This window comes from Dermochelys coriacea, chromosome 7 (genome assembly GCF_009764565.3).
Source record: "Dermochelys coriacea isolate rDerCor1 chromosome 7, rDerCor1.pri.v4, whole genome shotgun sequence".
NCBI lineage: Eukaryota > Metazoa > Chordata > Testudines > Dermochelyidae > Dermochelys > Dermochelys coriacea.
The window spans coordinates 112,020,135-112,047,203 of record NC_050074.1 but is presented as its reverse complement, the minus strand read 5'-3'; the positions used below and the strand labels follow the sequence as shown (position 1 = coordinate 112,047,203).

Below are 27,069 nucleotides of genomic sequence, written 5' to 3'. Positions count from 1 at the left end.
CATAAACTCAGAAATTGAGGACGGATGGATATATTATATATATATATATATATATATATATATATATATATATATATATAACACACACACACACACACATTATGTATATATATAGATATATAGATATAGAGTTATATATATCCACTAAGAGGGAAAGAACCCTATCCCAAATCCTGCATGCAAAACTAGTTAAAGTTAGGAAACCAGGACCAGGGTCACATAGCACAACTAGAGATTATTCTTGGTTCACTTAAGCTTAATTAACCTCCAATTATGATTAAATTCAGGAAAAAAATTCTTTCCAAATAAATACAAAAATATATTACTTCCTAAATCTGCCCAAAGTTCTTATTATGTTAATATTAAAATTCATAAAGCAGCACTAAGTGGCCAGAAACATCTCTAACCTTGATGTTTTTCAGGGGTAATAATAATCTGCAGCAAATGCAGGCCAGCCAAAAACCACTTAACTAATTAGTAGTTGCAGTCACCGAGAAAACATGAATCAACACTGTTATTACAAGTGGCACATTTGAGTGGCATCTAATTATGACTTGATGAGCACGATACTTGCATTATCAACATTACTACTGCATCCCATCAGGGACTAAAAGCTGCTGATGGCATTGACTGCGAGAAACTCCCACTCAATGGTACCGCAGCACCCAACAATCTCCTTGGCAGGGGCACCCTCACTAAATGACACGTTAAGCGTAATTACTGGTAGACATTGTAAATAAACAGGACTGGAAGTGAAAATTGTACCAAGTGCATAAGACACAATCTGACACATTGGAAGTGGCAGCCTTAATTGAGAGTTTCTTTGACTGCTCAAGATCATTTCAACTGCATTTCTCGGAGGACAGTGATTATAACTGTGGAGACAGACGGCATAATGGTATCAGCACCGCTGACAGAGCGGTGAATTAAATTGTATCTGCTGTTGTGTGAAAGCCTTGATGAGAGGTACAGATCCTTAGTGGTCTTATCATTATAACACAATGGTCATGTTGTCATCAACCTTGCTGGCTCCAATTGAAAAGAAATGATTGTGTGCTGAAGCTTTCCCCCCCACCACCACCTTCTATCTCTTGTGCTGAATAGAACCAATTTTCAGAGAGCTATGAAATCACGCAATAGGGCCTAAAATGCAGCTGCTTGGCATACAAACGGGGCCCCATTAAACTGGAATCACACACAATGTGTGTTTATGCCAGGAGAACAAATAGAAGCTGAGTACAGGCCAAGTTTATTCACAGACACAAAGCCGGTGTAGCTCTTCATCAATATAATTGCCTTTTATATTGTCATTTAAATAATGGGCTCTATTATTGCCTTAAAACCCTGATATTCCTGGCATTTTATCACTATGTTTACAAGGTATGTTCTTTAAAAATGTGAAAGGAAGATAAAGGAAACCTATAAAATTTTACAGCAAATATACTTTGAATTTTAAGCCTTAACTACTTGACATTTTTGCCACACTCTGGTATTCACAGTATCATAACAAAAACCCAAACAGGCTGCGTTTTTTTCCACAGGAATTAGACTTCTTATTTAAAGAATATCCTTGCCTTATGGAGCAATTATACAAGATCATTTGAGGATAGTAAAAGTTACCATTTTTTAGGTTCATTTTCTATAATTTATTTGTGAACAATTGCCAAAAAAAATTAAATTAACTTAGTCTCACACTGTATATTTTTGTGTGTGTGCTTTCCGTGTCCTGTATTTCTAATGGTCATCATGCATTGACACAAACCAGACATAACAGACCAAAATCCCATTGTAATGGTCCCTTATGAGGAGCTTTTCCACTAGGATACTTACACTCCCATTAGCTGTGCTTTGTTACTTCCAGACATCATACAGTGTCAATAGAACCATTACCATAAAAGTGTAAAACTGATCTTGACATTTTTCACAGGATAAAATATGACTTGCTATAAAAATTACCAAGGGACATCAATAATTTCTTTTCTTTTAGCAGCTTGACTCCCTTCCCACCAAAAAGATACAGCTATTCAATTTACATGGGTATAATAGCTATTCAGTTTACGTATGTATAATTTCAGAATAACTCAGCTGAGTTATACTGAGGAGAAAGAGCAGAATTTGGCTACTATCTTTTGAGCACTTCCCACCTGAAGCTGGCTTAACTGATTTCACCTATTGAGCCAACAACTGCTGTGCCAGCATTTAACCTGATGCAACCTGAAATGGTGTGCGACAAACCCTTTTAAAACCAGGCTTTGAAGGAGAAAATGCAATTGAATCTGAACCCCCGCATTGTCACTGCTGCACGGCAATGCTGAGTGCTATGGTTATAGCTCTTACTCTTAAGTGTTAATATTCCCATTCAAATGCCTACTTACTTTTTTGAAACTCTTCAAGTTTTTTGACTGCTTCATCACGCTCTTGTTTAATTTTGTCACACTGTACAGGGGAAGAGAAGACCGGAATTCACGTAAAACTGTGAACATTGTCATATAAATTAATAATCTGTACAATATTAATGTAAAACCATAGGGAAGAGAGAACGTACATGAACCTAAAAAGCAATAGTCTTTTTGCCCTCCTTCCCCCAAGATCTGTGGAGGATATGTATTTAAAAGTTGTTGTCCAAGATGTTTCAGATCACAGCTGATAAAAAACCTCTGGAGTTCAATCAGTATTGTTACTAGTGTACTGTTCCTGAAACAAGCACAGCTAGTCTGCAATTATTTTAGAAGTGTCACGTTGACCGGTCCAGATGTTAGTAAATTCTACCATACATTTTACAATAATAGAAGTAACATTAATGGCATGTGAGATGTGTATTATATTTATCAGAGATGCCAACCGCTTTTTCCACAGCGTCCTACATTTCTATACAAATATATATAGAATATCTGCATCTTGGGGGTTTATACTGCTGCCCATCATCACAGTATCTGAGAGCCTTCCGTGTAAACTCAACAGCAATAGTGAAGTCCATCGTGCACTGCATAAAGTCTCTGGCACCTCTCCCTTTTTGGGATCAAAACTGTATTTAGGATTGTTGTTGGGGGGGTGTCTTTGTGGGGGAGGTGGAAATAAGGGTTCTGACAGTTTTAGAGCAAAAGAGGTGTCAGTGTTCTCAGTGTCATTCTTATGATGGAAAGGCTTTTTCAAAGGAGAAGAATAAAATGAACACTTAATTGGTAACTTGCCTCTACCGCTTTCACAACTCCATATAATAGATATAATTCCACGAAATAATGAGTACAGCTCACATGACACATACTGTAAGTGATCATCCAAATCATGGAAAATACACGACTTTATGGGGAAGAATGACACCATTACAGAAAAATAGAACGTCATGAGATTTTTCCACATAATGTATCTTACACGCCCAAAGTAGGCAGGCAGTGTTCTTGCAGCTGTCCTGATCCCAGCATATTAGCGACACAAGGGGGGTGGGTAATATTTTTTATTGATTTTTTTACTTCTGTTGATGAGAGAGACAAGCTTTCGAGCTTACATAGAGCTCTTCTTATTCCTGGACCTGAAGAAGAGCTCTGTGTAAGATCAAAAGCTTATTTCTCTCACCAACTGAAGTCGGTTCAATAAAAATATTACCCACCCACCCACCATCTCTAATACCCAGCATAAGTACATTCTCTCTCACATGTAGCTATAGAAGACCACAGAAACTAGAGATGGAAGGGATCCACCAGATCAGTATCCTTACAGCATAACTATATTTCCAGATTATACTTTCAACATTTCCGAAGTTCATGACAGGTTAAACAGTTTTTGACTTTTAAAAGAAAAAAATCGTTAAATTTATGTTTCTATTTTCAGTTTGCCCACTAGGGGCCCCACTTCCAGACATCTAGGAGAGGGGCCCACAGCAACAAAGGACCTGATCCAAAGTCACAGTCAGTCAAAGTCAACTGGAATCTTTCCATTGACTCCAATGGGCTTTGGATCGGGCCCTCAGACAGGACCCACTCTTCAGCAGAAGCGGGTGCCACGGAGGACATCTCCACCGCAGCTGGAAGCCAGGCCTCAGCAGAAGCCACTTTGGGGGAAATCTTATGGAAAACATGAGGAAGAGGAGCTGCACTGAGCAAGTGACTGCCTATCTCAACATGTGAGTGAAGGGAGTGTGAGTAGCTTCAAAGTGGGGAGAAAGAAAAGGAGTACTTGTGGCACCTTAGAGACTAACAAATTTATTAGAGCATAAGCTTTCGTGAGCTACAGCTCACTTCATCGGATGCATTTGGTGGAAAAAAAAAACACCAAATGCATCCGATGAAGTGAGCTGTAGCTCACGAAAGCTTATGCTTAATAAATTTGTTAGTCTCTAAGGTGCCACAAGTACTCCTTTTCTTTTTGCAAATACAGACTAACACGGCTGCTACTCTGAAAAGTGGGGAGAGGATCAGACACCTGTTGCTGCAGGGTCGGCTGCTGCTGAGGATGGCAGTGAGGGCAGGAAGAGGATGGAGAAAGAAAGCTGTAGTGATTGGCAGGGAGCTGGATGGAATTGGGAGCTTCTTACTGTAACTGCTGGGGGGAGGGAGACAACCAGCTCCAAAGCCACTAAAGAGGGAGAAACAGCCAGGGGGAAAAGGCTGAATGAAGCGCTGTCTCAGTACTTTCTGTCTTTTTATATACAATGATTGAATCTTTTCCCCAAAAAAGAAAGGAAGGGAGAGGAAAGGACAGCGACACCTCAGTTTCCATTTACTAGGAAATTAAACTAAGGTCTTGTTGCTTCTTCCCCTCCCTCTCAGTTTTTCCAGCAGGAAGCCTCTGTCCTATCTCACTGCTAGGAGAGGGGCCTGCATGAGGGAGGTGGAGAAATGCATAATAAGATATAAAAATTACATACTTAAAATTGTTGTTTCGCTTGCCACTGTCACTGGAGAGCATCGCGCTCTTGCAAGGGGATTCTGTGTGATCCACTGCCAGCTAATGCTTAATACTGTAGAGCAATGACATGGTGCACTGATCCACCACACCTCACCCAAGGATCTCAAAGCACTCCAGAAGTTTTCACCCTCACAACACCCAGGGATGTGGATAAGCATTATTATCGGAGTTGTAAACATACAAAGAGATTAAGGGCCTGATCTGAAGCCTAATGAAATCAATGGCAGTCTTTCCAGTGAGTTCAATGGGCACTGGTTTGGATCCTTGGTGATTTGCCCAGGGTCACATTGAGTCACTGCCAGTCAATAGGACCCACAAAACCCAATGCTGTCCCTGGCCCTAACCGCTAAATAAAACACCCACCAAATCTCCTTGTAAAACATTTTGTTAAGATAATGTAACAAGGAAAGTTAATGACCCAGTCCTCAAGACCTTTACTCACATGGGTTGTCTTTGCATAAGCAGTCCCCACTGAAGCCGCTTTAGGACTACTCACATGAATAAGGATTAATTACATGACTAAGGCAAACACTTATGCCCATGAGTAGTCCCACTGAAGGCAACGCGATTACTCAAATGCCCAGTTATTCATATGTGTTTGCAGGATGAGAGCCTACAGGCTTGGCTCCTAATTTTGCAAACCATTTCCATTCTAAGTCATCATTTTCTCACACGATTTCATTTGCTGCTGTTATGCTTCACAACAAAGACAGGGGGTTTTGAGCATACTGACTTCAACCATGCAATCAGTTCTACACAGGTAGACTCTCCACCCCGATCCCACCCCTACTCGAAGTCCATTGAACTTGCTATGAAGTTTAGTCCATCCCATTTCTTAATATGAGAAAAAAAAAACGACAACTGTCTTCTTTTACTTCTACAAAAGTAGAAATTGCAAACAAACATGGAAATCTCAGAAAACATTTTCAGTTCAAGAAACAATTAATATTGATAAGTGATAACAATGAAGTTACTTATCAAAATTTAAACAAACCAATCAACCTTGCATTTAAAAGAAGAAAATGAATAGTTAAGGACATCAAATCTAGAACTGCCAGTTGCTCCCAAAACTACTATTCTTTCTCCAGTGTTAGCAAAATATGAAACACAATAACCCTGTTGAAAGAGAAACTTTAAAAATATATGCTTTGTTTGCATCAATAATCACATTGATCGGCATCAAATGCAAGAACACATGTACATAGCATTACCATTCATTTGAAAAAAGTGTGTTGTTGATTTTAAATACATATAAAACATTCCTGTGAAACAGTGAAAAGTACTGATCCATCTTCTTTGTTTCTAGACAGACGGTTGCTAATAGAAGATTCATTTTCAAACAGCCAAGTAATTATTTTCCTTTTCCCACTGCAGTACCATGTGCCATTTGGTCTCAAAGAAACTGCATATATACAGCAAACACAATGAAAACATACAGTTTCTCCTTTTAAAAAAATTGTTTTTAATTGAAATTTAAAGTACTCCAAATTAACAATCCCTACTCAGTGAAAGCCACACAAGGAAAGGGAAATTAACAATGCCAAACAGTATCAGAGATACTGTATTACATATACTGTTTCTTGAAAGGTATCTGTCTCAGTCCCTTTTGTGCTGGCAGGGTGACAAAACACTGCCCATGCTGATGCACAAAAGTAGTTCCTGTATGATTATCTACAGAAAGTATTCATAAATATGTATTCGTTCCCTGACTTTGAATGCTTCAGAGATGCACATTAAGTATCTAAGGGGAGGGGGGGGAGCTTAGTTGACTGTTAAGTTACCTTGACATCTTTAGTTCTAGTTTGTTTTTGTTTTTTAAATAAAAAGGTGACCTATAAAGGAAAATAATTGGGGCTGTGCCTTTTTTACTCCATTAAGATGTGTAAACCTGGCTGGAAAGGAATTTTTTTGAGGAAGAAGGGGGGACGGATTATTTGATTTTACCTTAAAATATTAGGAATGTCAGTCTTATTTTGCTCGATAAGTCACTGGAGATCTCAATGTTGATTGTGTACTTTCTCACACCTTAATAAGATGGGAGAGGGGGAAATTTTTGACTAAGAATCTTTAGTATCTTTTCTCCTATTACTTGCTTGAGTTTTAAAATGTTAGCCAAAAAGTGTTTTAAAATGCCTGATTTAAAACCACTTCCTCTCTCAATCAGGTTTTCCATGGTGTCTGACATCATGCTGTAGTTCTTCATAGAATCTTCCAGGGAAAAACAGGATAGACCAGACCTTAATTTCTAATATAAAACCAAGCAGGAAAAAACCTTAACACAAAACAAAAAAAAGTCTTTCAGGCCTTCTTTCTACATTAAAGATGTACAAAAGGCATGGATCTAGTTTTCATTTTTCTTTTCAGGTTACTTTTGACCCTAGCTGTTTGTTGTGTGATGAACTCTGCTTGAATTTCTAATATATACTAAATTCTTTTCCAAGAAAGAAAAATATCTGGCATGGCATCTTCCACACTCACAAAAAATGCACATCTTCATTTTGGGAAAATGGCCAATAAACTGCAGTAGAAGCACATACATTACTACCTAGCTTTTATATAGTGCTTTCCACATGTAGGTCTCAAAGCGAAGCAGTTATTTGTCATTATCTCCATTCTACAAATGGGTAGAGATGCAGAGGGGTGAAGCAACTTTCTCAAGGTCACAGTGAGAGAATGGCACAGCAAAGAACAGCCATGAGAACTCCTGACTTCAAGTTCTATGCCCAGTCAACCGGACCAGTGGTTCTCAACCAGAGGTCTGGGGCCCCGGGGGGGGGGGGGGGAGGCAGCGAGCAGGTTTCAGGGCGGTCCAGCAATCAGGGCTAGCATTAGACTCGCTGTGGCCCAGGGCAGAAAGCCAAAGCCCCACTGCATGGGGCTGAAGCCCGGAGCCCTGAGTCAAGCCACCTGAAGCTGAAGCCTGAGCAATGTCAGGGGTCACTGTGGTGTGGGGCCCCAGGCAACTGCCCTACTTACTACCCCCTAATGCCAGCCATGGCTTTTATATGCAGAAAACCAGTTATTGTGGCACAGGTAGATTGTGGAGTTTTTATAGCATGTTTGGGGAGGGGGCTCAGGGAAAGAAAAAAAAAAAAAAAAGGTGAGAACTCTTGCCCTGGACCATGCTTTCTCCCATTCACACTAAGGGCTTGATGTGGCAAAGTCCGGAGCATTTTGACCTTTCTCCTGCAAAAAACATAGGCACATACATAACTTTAAGCAGATAAGCTGTCCCGTTAAAATAAAGTTAAATGTGTTTAGGTGTTTTGCAGAATCAGGACCACAATGCTCAGCTCTAGCGTTAGGCAAAAAAAAGTCATCAAAAACCAAACTAATTTTTAATTTTGGGGGAAATTCTGAACAATTATATTTATTTATTTGAAAAAAAATCATTTTGTTGGGGGGGAAGGGAAGGAGGAAAGCTTTGACAAAAAATGTTGATCAGTCCTGCTGGAAACTCTGTGAAGACAGATATGACCAGTTCTCCTAGACTGCAGGATGAATCACTACGATACCAGGGTTGGAGGGGTAGGGGGTTGGTGGGAGCAAAAGAAGGAACCGGATGGAAAAATTAGAAAAAACTAGCCAGGGAAGAGAGATGGATTTTGTCAGGTGGAGGGAGGGCATGCAAGAGAGGGAGAAGCACAACAGAAAGCAAAAACAGAGTCAAATAGCTACTGACATTGCTGAATTTTAGTGGGGAAAACCAGTTTTGAGTTTCCTTTACTAGTCTATCTATTAACATTTTGCACCATATTTGCAACGTGGTTGCAACATATTTCAAAGAATGAGATCTGAAGTGTCCATATAACATCTTTCTTCCAAGAAGTAAAAACTATCCCATGTGCATTAACTGCTAAACACTCATAAAGAGGGAGAACTTTCACAGTTTGCCCACACTCCCTACCCCCAGCCCCAGCTACTTCCCACACTTTCTTTTTTGCAGATATCCACAATAAAACTACTTCCTCATTTACATGGTGCATTTACTGAATGGCAAAAACACCACCACACTCCACTTCATTTTAATGAATCAGGTCCCCCCCCACTCCGCAGTCAGCTGTTCATCCACAGCATAGTCCAGGTTCAAGATTGGAGAGTCTCAGGCCCTCTGAAAAAGCCTTGGGCACACGCCCCTCCTCCTCAGCCAGCCAAAACGGAGCTGGGCTGCCTCCTTTTATCTGTCCCTTCCACCTGGAGCATGCGCAGCAGGGGTAAGGGGTTGTGGTCTCCAGACCCCCACAGTGATTAGTCAGGCCCCATTACCCAGTGGGAGATTGGTCTATGCAGATCAGGTACTGAGTCTCCCAGTCCGGATTGACTCACTTTGGGTAGTTGGTCTTGCCCTAACACTCTAAAAATAGCTGCAACTTGGGCTGGAGCTCAGGTTCTGAAGTCTAGGGAGGATGAGCTTCAGAGCCTGAGCAGCAAACTTGATGCACTCCCAGAGTCACTGGCTGAGATTTCAAAACTGACTAGGAGATTTAACAACTAACAATTTCCACTGAAAGGCCACAGAACCCTCAACTGATTTCAGTGGAAGTAGCCTGGCTAAATCCCTGAGTCACTTTGGGGATTTCCAATGATTCTGAGACCTCCATTGCTTTACTTCTTACTTTAAGAAGCCCAATCCTGCAGTTTTGATTTGTCCATATGAAATCCAGGGGAGTTTCACCTTCATCAAGGCTATAGGTTCAGGTTCATCTATAATCCTTAATTCTATTAAAATGAATTAAAAATCTGGAGGGGAGACTGATTTCAAATGCTTTTTTTAAAAAAAAAGATTGCATTCCTACATTCACAAGGTATTTTTAGATTTTTTTAAAAAAAATATGCATTTCATAAAATGGTTCTGACAAATGAGATTCAGACCTGGGAGAAGCAAATCTTCCTGAGATACTTTTAAATGATTTACTTGGTCCACATGCATATTTGAACCACTTTTACACTGCGTGCTGCTCCACCCAAAGTTAAAAACCTACATTAGAAAATAATGTATGCTAGGCTTGGCTGTGTGATTGTTGAGATATAAATTTACCATTCAGGTATTGGAGGCATAAGGCCAAGAAGGATCTTGCTACATCCTTGAGGCACATGTTTGTCTCACAACAATCATATACATTGCTGTATGTTATTCTTCACCTCTAGCGTACAGTTAGCCTTCAGCTGCTACAAGAGACAACAAAATTCCCCTCGATATACTTGTACTCAGCTGAAGTCAGTAGACAGACAAAGACTTCCAATATCTAGTACATTAAGTGTTAAGGAAACATACTGCAGAGTACAAACCTCCTCTTTCTTTTTGTTGTTTGCTGCTCTAAGATCTTCATATTCATCGATAGCTATAAAAAAGAATTAAAAACAACATTAACATATTTTAGTAATACACTCATGGCCTGATTCCATAGCTGCTCCATGCACAGAATTCCCATCGACTTTCATATTCATTAATTTTAAAACTATCATGGTTATCTAATCTGATCTCCTATGTTACACAGGCCAGGGAACTTTACGTAATAACTCCTGCCTTAAACCCAATAATGTGTGGTTGAACTAGAGCATTTCTTTAGACTTCAGGAACCTATGGAGTGTCTACAGAAGAAGATGGGTCCTAAAAGTCAACAGCTTCGTCAACCAACAGGGAGTTAGAAAGAATCATAGTGACAGGGATTCACGTTTTTAAAACCAAATTAGAACAGATTAGGGATCAGATATTGTTTTAGTGCTGGTGTCTCATGAATCATCCTATCTAAGATATTTCTATGGCTTCCATTACTGTAATCTGAGTACATCACAACCTTTAAATGTATTTATCTTCACAACACCACTGTGAGGTAGGGAAATTCTATTAGCCACATTTCGCAGATGGGGAATGGAGTCACAGAGAGCCTAACTTCCACTGATTTAAATTGGGAATTGGACAGAAATACCTTTAAAAATCTGACCCTTGGTGACTTGCCCAGGGACACTCAGAAAGTCAGTGGAGAAGGGGGGCATGGAACCTGGTGTTCAGTGTCTCAAGACAGAGCCCAAACCACTGGACCATCCTTCCATCCCAATCACAAATGTAGTATATTACCTGAGAACTAGGAATTCCAGATTCCATTTTATTGTAAAAGAACTTTGATTTATACATATATTTATAAATGACATTTGTTTGCTCAACCTGCTGTGCACACAACTTTGCTGAATAGTTGCTTAACCTCAATGCAATGACCTGTGTCTTCTTAGACTTATTCCCACCCCCACAGGTTTGTCGTCCCTTCATTGTGTCATATGTGACATCATATATTTTGGTCTTCAGGACAGGGACCACGTGCAATCTGTCTGTCTTCTGAGGTACTGTGGACACCTTGTGGAAATATATTAAATACAAAAAGAAATATGGTGCAACTCTCCAGAGGGATGCATCATTAAACACAGCAACCAGAGTATCTGAATATTGTAGCCATTGTTCCTACCTTACCCACTCACTATCTGTCACTCTCTTTTCCTTTTGTCTTCACAAGAAAGTGGCACTGGTTTAACTTAAGCAAGGTGATACTTTTAAACTGATATAGTTAATCTGGGGCAAAAGGCTGTGTGAACAGTTAGTTTTGTTTAAACCAGACTTATTTCAGTTTGCCTAAGTCTATTAGGAATGGTCTTTAAAACAAAATAAAAAAGAGCGTCCACACCGCTTTTTGCGCCAGTTTAACTAAACTGGTTTAAAAAACAATTTAAGTTAAACTAATGCAACTCTCTCTCGTAAATGAGGCCCAAGATGGTAAACTTGTTGGCGATCTGCAAGAGTGTTTTTCTATTTAAGGTACTTATATATACCCTCTGCCTCCAGTACTGTCTTATCTAAGTACGTTATAAGGATAGATACATTAAAAAATTGCAATGTTCTAGTGAGGTAGGAAAGTGTTATTATCCCCATTTTACAGATGGATAACTGAGGCACAGAGACTAGCCCAAGGTCACACAGGAAGTCTGTGCCAGAGCAGGGAATTGAACCCAGGTCTCGCAAGTTCTAGGCCAGTGCCCTAACCACTGGACCATCTTGCCTCTGTATGTCTGCAGATTAGCTAACTCGCCATGTCAACTGCAAAAGGTAATGCAAGGAGGCTGGGCTCCTTAAAAGCAGCTTAGGCTATGTCTACACTGCAGGCAGGAGGTGCCACTGCAGCATATGTGCATATACCCAAGCTAGCATTGAGCTAGCTAACCCATTAAAAACTAGTAGCCACAATAGCTCAGGCAGCTACAGGGGCTAGCCACCCAAGTACAATCCTGTGCAGATTACGTACTCTGACAACTAGCCTGTGCCACTGTAGCTACACTGCTATTTTTAGCAAGCTAGCTCGCCCAAAGCTAGTTCAGGTATGCGTACACGTGCTACAATCACACGTGCCAACTGCAATGTAGACACGCTCTTTGTTAGCCATTTACATGAGAGTGTGTGGCGAAAACGAATGTTCTGGGCTACTAGAACAATGAATCTACTTCTATTTCCTAACAGAGGTTCTCCCCCCCTCCCAACCTTTGCTTGGCTGCAAACCCAAAACCACAGCATCTGTACAGAGCCACCCAGGGCTTTCAAAGAGAAAAGCACAACAAAATCACTGAAAATGTGACCACAAACCACATGCAAACTCACCAGATATCTGCAGATCTGAGAGATAAGGAAACTATATGGGGAAAATATACACAGAGAGAAAACAGAGCAATAAAATTAAGTTCTCTTTTAGGGAATTAAAAAATTAATTGCCACTAGCTAATAGTCTATTTATAAGAAATTTCTGGGTTTGCTTTATGACCGTGAAAGAAGAGGTTTGTAATCGCAGTAGACCCCAGGCACAGATGTGAAAATAGAGGTTCTTGTTGTCTTGGTAGGTATAGCTCCTTGGAAGATGCCAACAGTTTCTAGGTATATTTAAGGATAATGCAAACTTGGTATGTAGGACTTAAAATGACTGGATCAACAAACCAGTTTTAAGCCTGGAATTCCTACTGCATTCCATCCTACTGTTTAGTTAGCCCCATACACAAGTCAGTCAGTCAAGGTCTGTCAGGCCATGATTTTTTATTGTCATTAAGAAGTTGCCCCCTTTTCCCCATTTTAATGCACCTGACACAGACTCAGAAGAACCTTGTTTAATATTAAGATCTCTGCTACCATTATATGGATGACAGCTTCCAGAGGACACATGTAGACCCCTTTTACGGAATCTTTAGGTGAAGTGTTCTTAATAAATCTCTTCCCAAAGATAACTCACAAAAGTTTTAAAAAGTGGATCTATACTGTGAATCAAATTCTTGGTTAGAGTGGAACAAGGGTGGCACTTAAAAAGTATCCGATGAAAGATGCAACAACCTTTTTCTAGTGGAGCCTTTATGCAGGTTTTTGTTTAAGCATCAAGTCCATTCTGTATGCACTTGGATACCAAACAAAGTTCAGTGGCATCCCTAACTCAAGTTAGCCAGGATCAGATGTCTACAAGATTCACTTAACTCTAAAATTCCACGTGTGACTGAAAAGCATCATATAATTCAACAATGTACTGGGTAAATTCATGACAATTAATAATAGTACCAGGTTTCAGTACCATATACTTATGTAGCACTTTGTTTAAAGTCCTGTACCGATATTAATTACAGGCAGGCAGAGAATATATTATAGATGGAGAACAGAAACAGAACAGTGAAGTGATTTGCCCAAACCCTCACAGTTAGTCAGTGGCAGAGCCAGGATTTTATTCTAGTCTATTAAGGTTCTTCTACTATATCTATCATTGTGGTACCTGAGCCCTTCAAGAGTTCCCGGCTCCCAGCCCTGTGCTATTTCATACTGATTATGTGAATGCGAATTAGTGTATAGTAGAACATCACTAGTCTGCACAAAGAAAATGATGCTCTCTTCCCAGTAAAGCAACACATTATGAACCACCATGGTCAGAAGAGGGAAAAAGTGGTGATGCTCTTCCCAAACTACTCCCATAAAATTCTAGAATAGCTGGATGAAAGACTCAACAGTGTAACATCTTATCACTGTACACTGTCTATACTGTAAACATTAACTTTCAGAATAACCACCTCACATATAGTTTGTATGTATAATAGGGATATATCATACTTCTCATAGTTACTGTCATTCCATTTCAGTTATACTAATGTAAATAAGGATTAACTATTGAAGTCAATGGACTTAAATTAGTGTAAAAATCAGTGAGATCAGAATGATGCCTACTGTTCCTGACTAGCTGTTTGTGGACTCAGGAACACATGACTGCTTTGATTCAAGTCTGCAAAAATACCATGGGGCCACCAGAAGAGTGCCGATATGCTGGCCCACCACCACTCTGCTGAACATATTACTATTATTTAAAATATTCAAGCCACAAATTATCAAAATGATTGAACAAAGTAAATTCCATGTCTACACATTGATACCATGTTCACTTGGTCCCAAAATTCAATTGTCCCCCCAGAAACGGGTATTAGCGAGGTTCTGCTAGGCTGAACTGTAGCATACAACTAAAACAAAAAACGAAAATATAAATGTAGTGGTTGCTGTTTTACTGATAATGAGGTTAAATATATGTTTCCCCTGGAACTGAGTGTGCTAACAGCAGATTATTTGATATTAATTTATTACACAAATGCTAAAAGTGGATTTATTACTGGAACAATATCTTACAAGCAGAAGTACGCAATGATGAATTTGCTTTACAATGAACATTAGACAGACATACCTATGCTTATTATATAAAAAGTGCTCTAGTAATGCTCTCTCTATCACCCTTTTTTGCAGTTGCATATGATTTTTTGAAATGTTCACCTTTTGGACTAAAAATTTTCATGCTTAATCTCAGTTGACAGGTGTAATATTTTCTGTTTGAGCAAACGCCATTCAGCTGATTTTGAATAGATGAAAAATCCTCATTTTAATGTTAAGACTCTTTTCTCCCTCCCCAATTCTTGGACAGTTTGGAGTTTTCTGGGTTAAAAAATAATCTTTATTGACAACTAGGTGTGTATAGGGGTTGGGGGGGGAACTGGTTATAAATTCACTTTATGTGTGGGTGGTAATAACTTGTGCAAGTACCATTTACCGTCATAGCCAATGTCACTATGGACTGAAGGTTCCCTTAGTGGAGTCAGATCTTCAGCTGGTGTAAATCAGCGTGGTTCCATTGACTTCAGAGGAGCTACATAGAATTACCTCAAGTAGGGATCAGCCCACATGATCCAACATGCTCTTAATTCTCCAGCAGGAGGGAGCCTCTCTCTAATTTATAAAGCGTCTAGCACATCTGAATGCTCAGAAGACAGAAAATGCAATAGTATTTGTATTGTATTGTATACAAAATGGTAGTAACTTTAATTCTGTCCCCTTTTAAATATGCATAATGATGCAGCCTTTAATTACCTAATACCTCAAAAATATTATCCTATTTTTTCTTGCCATCTTTAGATGCACTAATGCAAGTTACTCCATGAATGCCAGACAGACACCATATAAAACATACACAGTAAAATGTACTCAGACAATATGAAGTTATAATAAAGGAAAGCATTATTTGTGTTGACACACGCAAACATGTACAACCCTAATTGTAAGTGGTCAGTCCTGCAAGGGGCTGGGCACCCAAGAGGGTCAATTAGGAATCTTGAGGGCTGGATCTTGCAGGAGTGAAACCTCTCTCTCTATTACTGGAGTGTTATTCATTTAACCTTATTTTAAATATTTTATTAGAAACACGTCAGCTTACGGAAAAATTCAGTTTTCAGCTTACTTGATTGTGAAGTTTGAAATATACTGACAGCTTATAAATTAACAAGGTACAAATATTGTATACAACAAATTCTTGTGTGAAATAAAAGAAAAACATTCTACAATATTTTAAACAATGTCAGTGAAAGTAATATTTGATCTTTAAGGATGTTTGAGGATGTGTCACATGAAAAACAAGCCAGCTAAACTTATACACGGACACAGTAAAACAGGAATTATAAGCCATATAAGCAGTTAATGCAACTTATAGTATTCCTCTGAGAAACAGCTTGCAAGACATACCATTCAACAACAATTGTCAGTGTCAGTCTCCAAAGAAAACAAATATCCTAGTTAAGTGTACTGTGCATGCATGATCATAAATCAGAAAAGAAGTTATATAGGCAGTCTAAGCTAATGAGGATCTTCTAGTATGATAAGTATTCAATAAAATATTACATACAAAAAACAACACTGAAAATGTTAAGGTTGCTAAGATGCACAGGATGGCCTATTTAAGGATGCATTAGCAACCTTTATTCTGGCATTTCCTTACTTCTGAGTGCTAGACTTGCAACCTTACATTCCTTTAATGTAATTTTCTAGATTTAAAAAAAAAAAAAAAAAGCAAACAGAGAAATTCTACCATGTGAAACCATATTGATTCCCTCACGGTTCATCAGCAGAGTAAGAATCTTTAGGTCCGCACCACAGACCTCTGCCACTTGAACTAACAGAGTAACTGACAGCAATAGTAGGCTGTCACCTTCTGTGTAGGCCAGCACTGGAAGGGGGATGAGACACTTTGCCAGTGGGTTTTTACAGCTATTTGCTGACAGAAATGGAAGAGAGAGTCTCTGGAATCCTGGGTTCTATTCCAGATTCTGAGAGGACCGTGCTCAAGCGGTTACAGATCCTTCTGCACATTCCCCTCTAAGCCTGCCCCCAGCCTGTCCTCATCCAAATCTCCACTCCCCACTCTTGACTATACATGCCAGTCCAAGCCCCCGACCTTACCATTTCCACTCTTCCCTCTTGCCCCCTGCTTGGGCCTGTCTTAGGGTTGCCAGGCGTCGGGTTTTCAAGCGGAACACCAGGTTGAAAAAGGACTCTGGCGGTTCCAGTTGGCACCACTGACCGGGCCGTTAAAAGTCCAGTTGGTGCTGGGCTGGCTGGCTCTCTATCTGGCTCTGCACGGCTCCTTGGAAGCAGCAACATGTCCCTTGGCTCCTAGGCGTATGGATGGCCACAGAGTCTCCGTGCGCTGCCCCCGCTCCGAGCATCAGCTCCGCAGATCCCACTGGCCAGGAACTGTGGTCAATGGGAGCTGCAGGGGCGGTGCCTGTAGGCAGAGGCAGTGCACCTAGGAGCAAGAGGGAGATATCGCCGCTTCCAAGGAGCTACCCAAGGTAAACGCCTCCCTGTGCCTGCACCCTGCCCTGTGCCCCAGCTCTGAGCCCCCTCCCACAACCAAACTCCCTCCCAGAGCTCACACCCCAAACCCCCTCCCATGCCCCAACCCTCTGCCCCAGCTCAGAACCCACTTCCGCATTCCACACCCCTCAGCCACAGGCTAGAGCCCCCTCCTGCACCTCAAGCCCCACCCCAAAGCCCGCACCCTCAGATGAAGACAGAGCCCTTCCCCCTGCACCGCAACCCGGATCCCCCTCCCGCACCATGAACCCCTCATTTCTGGTCCCACCACAGAGCCCACACCCTCAGCCCAGAGCCTGTACCCCCTCCCACACTTCAACCCCCTGTCTCAGCCTGGAGCCCCTCCCACACCCTGAACCCCTTGACCCCACTCCCCAGGCTCCTCCTACACTCCAAACCCCTCATCCCTAGCCCCAACCCAAAGCCTGCACCCCCAGCCAGAGCTCTCCCCCCTCCACACCCCAACCCTCTGCCCCAGCCCAGTGAAAATAAGCGAGTGAGTAAGGTGGGGGAGAGCAAGCAACAGACCAAGGGATGGAGTGAGCAAGGGCAAGGCCTCAGATGAGGTGGGGCAGGGGGCGGGGCAAGGGTGTTTTTTTTGTTTTTTTTGTTTTTGCTATTAGAAAGTTGGCAACCCTTATTCTGACTTCAAAATCAGACCGTTTCCTCCTTGCAGCCTGTCTGCTAGTACTGGAAGCAACGGAAGCACAGGAGACAAAGTCTCCCTCAGTTCCTATGCCTGGCATCATATCAGTCCCAGATGAACGGAAGGAGCAATTGTAGGAAGAGTTCTGCTCAGTCCCTGGCGCCCAGGGAGAACCATCACTCAGCACCAATGAAATCTTCAGTGACTCTACCTGTCAAATTCCAACAAGTCTCTATTGACCATGTGTGAACTGCAATTTTCAGAGTCTCATTAGTTGGCCAGACTCAGGTGGGTTTTCACACAGACAGCAAAAAAAGCACATCTCTACGGCTGCTACTCTGAAACCTGATCTCCGAAACCAGACTCACTGCACCACCCTACCCTGCCAAATTTCAAGTCCTTGTTCCAAAGCATGGAGGCACTACAGCTTTAAAATGAAACCGTCTGAGGGGTGGTTGTTTTTTAAATGGGAAAATCATATTTTTCCCTCACCTCTTTTTGAGAAATGACTAAACAGTTTTTGCTGAAATTTTCCAAAAATTCAGCCTAAGGCAGATACCTGGTATGGAAAATTAGGCTTTACAAAGCAATAAGCAACCCAAACCAGGGTCTTACAATGGAAAGTGTTGGGCAACATTAACAATAGGTGGCAGTACCTATACCAACTAAAATCACAAGCTAAAATGTTTGTGTGTCTAATGTTTCACATTTCCCTTCTTGCAAACATTTACGTAACCCCAATGCTACATTCGTGTACGTTTATGTATTTTTATTTTAAAGAGGTTCAAATGACCTCCACAGAATATGGTTGAGTGTCCTTCCATGTCAAATCAACCAAGGATTCCACTTAATCAGAGTTACTGGGTTGAAATGGTCATTTAATCAGATTGTAAATAAAGCTGTCAAAGAAAGCAAAGATCAGTCCATCATCTACTCCTCTAGATGAATACCTAATCTACACCAGAAAAGGTTTGCAGCAGATCCAGCTTACACTGGCAAGAGTGCTTTTGCTAGTATAGCTTAGGACTGGTTCTCTGAATGAAATAGGTTACATTGGGCAAAAGACCGAGTCTCACCAGTATAAATGACAGGTTTCAGAATAGCAGCCGTGTTAGTCTGTATTCACAAAAAGAAAAGGAGTACTTGTGGCACTTTAGAGACAAACAAATTTATTAGAGCATAAGCTTTCGTGAGCTACAGCTCACTTAAATGCATCCGATGAAGTGAGCTGTAGCTCACGAAAGCTTATGCTCTAATAAATTTGTTAGTCTCTAAGGTGCCACAAGTACTCCTTTTCTTTTTACCAGTATAAATGTGTCCACACTAGCGCTTTTGCTAGTATAGAAATGAGGTTTAAATAAATCGCATGCTTAACCAACTTTACTTAAGCAGTAAAAGTTTTATGTGCAGACCTGCCCTAAGGGGGTGATGGTGTTGTGATTCCAGTTCCTGCAAGCCTGGAAAGCAAGAGATTAGGTCCAAGAATCAGACTGGGTCGGTCCCACAGCACATTTCTCAAACAATAGTACCCCACCATAGCAAATCAAAAGTGTAGCAAAAGATAAGAACTGTTAATCACTGTTAGGGCATCAAAGGAGGATAACAGAGGCTCTACTTTATGTTCCCTGTCCTCTTCCAAACTCCAGAGTCAACACCTTGAAGTGTTTCAGATAAGGGTGAGTAGGTGTGGACCCCACTGGAGCTGTAGATAGCCCACTGGATTCACACTTAGTACTGCCAGAAAAACAATGTTATGCTCCCCATGTGTGCTCTTGCAGGGTGGGTCAATTTATGTAAGTGCACAGTGGGCAGCAATATAAGCAAAACTCCTGTAGCAGCCATACTTTTGCAGGGGAAAGGAGAAAAAGCAGCACAGAGAATATACTATAAAGATGCCAATCATCCACAGGACTTGATCTCCCATTCTATACAGATCTCCAGGATCTATGGGGCTGGGAGGCCTCTGCCACAGCCCCCATAACCCAACCTCTGAGAGGAGATTTAATTGGGAGCTTCCATGCTAGTTTACCTTGTGGAGTTTGAGCAGCATTATGTTTGGAGAAATACCATTACCCACGCCTATAAAAAGTGTCAGTAAGATTTCAAAACATTTATTCTAGTTACATGTTGCCTGCAGTTACTGAGTGTCCCTAAAGCCAGCTTATCTCTATTATCTGAGGAAGGTCATAAATGTCTAAAATGGTTTCCCTTTTTCTCTTATCTGCATTATTAATGGGACAGTGTTAGATTAAAATTTTTTATATAAAGGAAGCAAGTTTAGTTACCCGTTTAACAATACGTAGTTGATTACAAATAAAATAACTTCTAAAATCGTATTATTTAGGTTATTCACCTTTGGCATTTCCCAGAACTTGGATATGTCAGTAGAACTTTACAGGCCCATGTCCTAGTAAAATGATGCAATATGTAAACTACAAGGGAATAAATGTTGACAAATATTTTCCATTGGAATATTTTTTCTTTTTAAAAAAAATCCCAAACTCACATGAGCATGACAATACTTCTATTGTTCTTAGGTTTTGTAATAGCATAGGAAAACTCCCACATTTAAAATAAATGTATATAATTTATGATAAAATATTGCTCTTCATTTGCATGTGACAGTGTCCCATTTCAAGAATAGATGTGGATCTAGGGCAGAACATACTTGAGCCATGATATCTTTTCCCCAACTTATTTCCTGGAGTGCCATAAGCTCCATTAGATAGTTAACAGTGTTATGGTTGTCTGGCTGGAGATCCCTAGACATCACGGGTGAAATCCTGGCCTTATTCCAACCGAGTTCAATAAGACCAGGATTTTCTCCAAAGTGCCTGTGAGGAATACTTCAAAATGCGTAGTCATTTCAGTGATTGTTGGTATTTTGGAACCAACGGTGCTGATGGACAGCAGTGAGGACTAGTTGTTTAGAATAACTTTATCTGAATTTGTGTATTTGGTGTTGAATTACAGAAGTGTGTCCATTTAACAATTCATGTTTAACAATACGTAGTTGAATCATGAATGAACACTTATTGAACTTGTTCACAGGCCGGAATACAAGTTAGAGCAGCAGTGGATCCAGCAGTTGGGTTAGTTAGTGGGAAATTTAAAAACAAAAACAAAAAAAAAACCACCTCTAAAACTATCTGAAGTCTTAGAGCTGATGCTCAAAAAAAATTCAGCTGTACAGTGGAGGAGAGGGGGTAAATTTATACATCAGACTCATACACAATGTAAGCACCCATGCCAATCATTAGACCTACACCCTTCCCACTCAAGAGAAAATTGCATCATACTACTCTGTCCAATATATCCATGCAAATTACTACCAGCTATAGTTAAAAAGTTCCTTTTCAAAACAAAGCCATCTCATGATGCGCAGAGGACAGTTTAAGCACAGCTGAAGGAACTGTGATGTAATGTACACAAATAAAACGCATCTCAAGTCATAAATCTGCTTCAAAAATTAAAGGTGGAGCTACAAACCCTTTGTATCTGACTACTACAAAGCTGCAAACCCTTTGTATGTTAGGGTATGAGCTGCACTGATCAAGTAGATACATAACTGAAATGCAAGCAGCTGATAAAGCCAATTCTTCCAGTTCATCTGGCTACTTATAGATTGAACCAAACATCATGGCACAATACGTGTGACATATTGACAATAGCCTTTCATATCCTGAACAAAGCCTTATGGAATTAAGAAACCTTATTGAATTAGGGTTAATACTTCAGGGGTATACTGTATGAAAAACACAATTGAGTATGTGTTATTTTGGCATTGTATGCATCTTCTCTAATAGGGAGGTGTATGCTAACGGATTTCTTCCATTAACAGCCCTTTGAAGTTATCCCCTTGGAGAGGTATCCATGTACTTGTTCAAACTGGATTCTCCAAGGGCAAGAGACAAAGCAAGGTTTGTGTTTTTGTTTTGTTTTGTTTTGTTTAAAAAAAAAAAACAACCACCACCACCACCACCACCACCACCACCTGCTTTTAAACTAGCTCAGAGCCTTCTTCCTGATTCAACAAGGCACGGGATCCCTGGTTCACAGAGGGCCCCAATCCTTATGTTAGGGTTGGGAGGACTGGGCTTACTGAGGTCCCATAAGCCTGGGTGCTTGTTCTAAACTGGACAATGTATACCTTCAAATCAGCGGCACTGCGATGGGTACCCGCATGGCTCCACAGTATGCCAACATTTTTATGGCTGACTTAGAACAACGCTTCCTCAGCTCTCGTCCCCTAATGCCCCTACTCTACTTGCGCTACATTGATGACATCTTCATCATCTGGACCCATGGAAAAGAAGCCCTTGAGGAATTCCACCAGGATTTCAACAATTTCCATCCCACCATCAACCTCAGCCTGGACCAGTCCACACAAGAGATCCACTTCCTGGACACTACCGTGCTAATAAGCGATGGTCACATAAACACCACCCTATATCGGAAACCTACTGACCGCTATTCCTACCTACATGCCTCTAGCTTTCATCCAGATCATACCACACGATCCATTGTCTACAGCCAAGCTCTACGATATAACCGCATTTGCTCCAACCCCTCAGACAGAGACAAACACCTACAAGATCTCTATCATGCATTCCTACAACTACAATACCCACCTGCTGAAGAGAAGAAACAGATTGACAGAGCCAGAAGAGTACCCAGAAGTCACCTACTACAGGACAGGCCCAACAAAGAAAACAACAGAACGCCACTAGCCATCACCTTCAGCCCCCAACTAAAACCTCTCCAACGCATCATCAAGCATCTACAACCTATCCTGAAGGACGATCCATCACTCTCACAGATCTTGGGAGACAGGCCAGTCCTTGCTTACAGACAGCCCCCCAATCTGAAGCAAATACTCACCAGCAACCACACACCACACAACAAAACCACTAACCCAGGAACCTATCCTTGCAACAAAGCCCGTTGCCAACTCTGTCCACATATCTATTCAGGGGACACCATCATAGGGCCTAATGACATCAGCCACACTATCAGAGGCTCGTTCACCTGCGCATCTACCAATGGGATATATGCCATCATGTGCCAGCAATGCCCCTCTGCCATGTACATTGGTCAAACTGGACAGTCTCTACGTAAAAGAATGAATGGACACAAGTCAGATGTCAAGAATTATAACATTCAAAAAACAGTTGAAGAACACTTCAATCTCTCTGGTCACTCGATTACAGACCTAGGAGTGGCCATCCTTCAACAAAAAAGCTTCAAAAACAGACTCCAAGGAGAGACTGCTGAATTGGAATTAATTTGCAAACTGGATACAATTAACTTAGGCTTGAATAGAGACTGGGAATGGATGAGTCATTACACAAAGTAAAACTATTTCCCCATGTTATTTCTCCCCCCCACCCCACTGTTCCTCAGATATTCTTGTTAACTGCTGGAAATAGCCTACCTTGCTTGTCACCATGAAAGGTTTTCCTCCTTCCCCCCCTCCCCCCCCCATGCTGGTGATGGCTTATCTTAAGTGATCACTTTCCTTACAGTAAAAAGAAAAAGGAGTACTTGTGGTACCTTAGAGACTAACAAATTTATTACAGCATAAGCTTTCGTGAGCTACAGCTCACTTCATCGGATGCATTTGGTGGAAAAAAAAAAACTTTTCTTTTTGTGAATACAGACTAACACGGCTGCTACTCTGAAACCTCTCCTTACAGTGTGTATGATAAACCCACTGTTTCATGTTCTCTGTGTGTGTATATCAATCTCCCCTCTGTTTTTTCCACCAAATGCATCCGATGAAGTGAGCTATAGCTCACAAAAGCTTATGCTCTAATAAATTTGTTAGTCTCTAAGGTGCCACAAGTACTCCTTTTCTTTTTGCGAATACAGACTAACACAACTGCTACTCTGAAACCTGTGGTGAAACTGCAATCATAATGCATCCCCTTGGAGGGGGATTTTCTACTAGAATCCATAGAGTTGGGGTGGACTCTGATAAGCTCATTAGAATGTATGTAGTTTCTTTAGCTGCTTTTAATGTTTTTGCTGTAATGCTTTACCACCTTAAGAATAAAGGAGGCTTGCCTAGGAAGCACTGTGTAGCAGTTTAAACTGTAGCAATTACACCTATTAACCGTCTCTGAAGAGAAAGCAAGCAGGTGTCTTCAGGCAACCTGTCTGTGCTGGGAATATCAGGGTGAAGGCAGGAACTATGAAGCCTGGAAATACCTGTGTCAGCAGGGAGAGACATGTGAGTCTCCATCTTGGAGGGCAATAGCTGGGGAGTTGGAAGTCTGAGAGCGAGTGCCCTTGTTGTATGACTATGGGGAAATAAAGAAAAGGAGTACTTGTGGCACCTTAGAGACTAACAAATTTATTTGAGCATAAGCTTTCGTGAGCTACAGCTCACTTCATCGGATACATCCGGTGGATTAGAATTCTTAAGCAGCAAATGAACTTTTAGTTGTCATTATTTGTTCCGTACTTTAACACATCCAGCCTTGCTCAGGGGGACAAGTGACTCTGGAAGTTAGTTCAGAAATGGCAAGGAACAGTATATGGTTTTAGCTTCCCTTGGAAGATTGTTGGGTAGCTGGATTCTTACCTCATGAAACAAATAACATTTCTGCACAGAAAGGTTTTGCCTAATGAGCCTCCTTTTGGAAGATCTGTCTGGAGTTCACTGGGGTCCATTTTAGGAAATTTATTTGGGCATTTGATATTGGGTTTATTGTACAGGATTATTTTGCACTTGCTGGGAGGAAGAAAGAGATAGGTTAACCTATGTACATCTTAAAATATTTCGTTATCCCATCAACCCAAATCAGCCCACATCTATTATTCCAACGCCAACAGCTGACCTAGCTGCAGCAACCAACCCAGCAAAAACAGGTGGGTGCTGGGAGGCGATTTATATGCCCTGAAAAGGGAAGAGATTAAGCATCAGAACTGTACAAGAGAGAGAGAATGGGGAACAAGAGAAAAATCTCAAATCGGGGGAGGCTGGAAGGAGAATAAAACAGGCCTCAAAGTTAGGCCCTCCGGTAGAAATCGCTCCCTTAGGGGCCCCTTTATTAGCTCCGTGGGGGAGGCGCGAAGCCGATGCCCACGGCACTGCGTTCGCAGCGTGGCCTGTCACACACATCGGCGAGCCAGCAGCTGCGGAGTCTCACGCACCCGCCTGCTCCGCGGGATGGCCCGTGGCCTCCGCTGGTGCAATTGTCCTCTCGCCTGCCTGACCCTGCCACGGAGCCGGCGGCGGCAATGGCGGCAGCCGCCGCCGCCGCCCCCCTGAACCGCGCCAGACCGTCTCCCCGCCGCCTTACCTTGCGCTTTCAGGCCGGTGAGACGCTCCCGCTGCTTCTCCTCCTCCTCCGGCCCGCTCATGGCGCCCGCAGCTGGCCCGGGCACGCAAAGAGGCGGGGGCCGCCCGCACCGCACCGCACCGCACCCCGCCCAGCGCAGCCTCACCTGGGCGCGCCACGCTCAGCCCCGGAGCGGCGGCGGCCCGGCCTCCCCCTGCACATGCTCAGAGCGCCGCCGCCGGCCCAGCGAGCGCGTGCGAGGGGGCGGCGGCGGCCCGGCCCTGAGCCCCGCGGGAGCTGCAAGGGCAGGGCCGGGGCATGAGGCCCAAGGCAAGGAGCCCGGTGGGGAAACAAGGAGCCAGGACGGGGGAAGGAGGAGAGCAAAGGGGGTGGGGCAGCAGTGGGGGGAGGATTTGCTCAGAGCTTGCCCCTGTGCCGCTAGGTCTAGGTGATGAGGCAGCCCGTGCCCCAGGGCGCTAGTCCAAATAGACCGGATGGGAGAAGGGAACTATTATGCCCGTTTTACAGATGGGGAACTGAGGCACAGGGAGGTGACGTGACTTGCACAAGGGTCTAAGGCAGAGGTAGGAACTGCATTCAGCTCCCCCAGGTCCATTGCTTTAAGCACAGAAGGTCCTGCCTTGGGACAGACTCAGAGCAGATTAGGGGTGCAGGAGGAAGACATGGCATGTTCCGGGGGGGGGGGGGGGGGGGCAGTGTAATCTTGGGCAGGGGCAATGCAAAAGTAACATGTTGGGGCAGATGGGAGATGGAGATTAGTTGAAGGCAGGAGCAATATAAAGCAATAGGCTTTAGCATTCTGATTTTGATTTTTATTAAAGGAACAGAAACACGCCAGTGTCATAAAGAATCTAAATGTACCCTTAATAATCATCCCCATTAATGTGATCGGTTGTTATGGGCCAGATTGCGAACATCCCTGCTACAGGCATGGAAAGGTATTTGTTAGAAACCCCACGTCGTCCCAAGGCGGTTACCTCTCACAGTAGCAGATCCCAGGCTCGTGGGCAGCATGTGTTTGCTCTTAAGTATGTTTAGAAGAATTTGCTTTTTATTTTCTATAATTGACACATAGCACTGTTTATTTTTAATCATTTCCCCCTATTTTTAGCCATTTACATTTTCACAGTTGTAGGAAATTATGGGGGTGGTTGGACAATTATTTAGTGACAGTAGGATGTTGAGATACAAAAAGTTAAAGCTTTATTATTAGGGCCCGAACAAATTCACGGCCATGTAACGTTGTCCATCCCCCCCCTCTGAAATCTGTATAGTATAGGGTAAAAGCACCCAAAAGTCCAGATTTCACGGGAGATCAGCGTTTCTCAAATTGTGGTCCTGCCCAAAAGGGAGTTGTGGGGGGGGGGTCAGAAGGTTATTTTAGGGGGGGTTACAGTATTGCCACTCTTACTTCTGTGCTGCACTCAGAGCCAGGCAGTCGGAGAGCTGTGGCTATTGGCTGGGTGCCTAGTTCTGAATCCCGCCAGCAGCAACACAGAAGTAATAGGGGCAATAACGTACCATGCCACCCTTACTTCTGCACTGCTGCCGCCAGAGCTGGGCGGCCAGAGAGTGGCGGCTGCTGACCGAGGCCCCAGCTCTGTATGCAGCAGTGCAGAAGTAAGGGTGGCAATACTGTACCATGCCATCCTTACTTCTGCGCTGCTGCTGGCGGCAGCTCTGCCTTCAGAGCAGGGCTCCTGGCCAGCAGGCACCGCTTTCTGGCCACCCAGCTCTGCAAACAGCACTGCAACCAGCAGCAGTGCAGAAGTAAGAGTAGCAGTACCGCAGCCCCGGCCCCCTTACAATAACCTTGTAACCTCCCGCCCCCAGTTCCTTTTTTGGTCAGGACCCCTACAATTACAACACGGTGACATTTCAGATTTAAATAGCTGAAATCATGAAATTCACAATTTTTAAAATTCTATGATTGTGAAACTGACCAAAATGGACCGTGAATTTGGTAGGGCCCTATTTATAACCATTAAAAACACAAACTTTTACATCACATGTCAAAC

The 27,069-nt window shown here is 42.3% G+C and overlaps 1 protein-coding gene across 4 annotated transcripts in view; it reads right to left on the bottom strand.

Annotated features, from left to right (window-relative positions):
• The window catches only part of SHTN1 (shootin 1), a 91,434-nt gene extending 66,209 nt beyond the window's left edge, over positions 1-25,225 (bottom strand). For 2 of the 4 annotated variants that reach the window (XR_006282753.1, XM_038411550.2), the window contains exons 1-3: positions 25,052-25,225; positions 10,195-10,247; positions 2,376-2,436 (exon numbers count right to left, since the gene is read on the bottom strand). Coding sequence is in view for 2 of the 4 variants with exons in the window: in XM_038411550.2 (XP_038267478.1) it covers positions 2,376-2,436; positions 10,195-10,247; positions 25,052-25,112 (175 nt within the window). In the remaining 2 variants the exon portion in view is untranslated. The remainder of the gene's footprint in view (positions 1-2,375; positions 2,437-10,194; positions 10,248-25,051) is intronic. The other 2 variants (XR_006282754.1, XM_043518919.1) reach the window with 1 other exon arrangement.
• Positions 25,226-27,069: the final 1,844 nt, after the last annotated feature.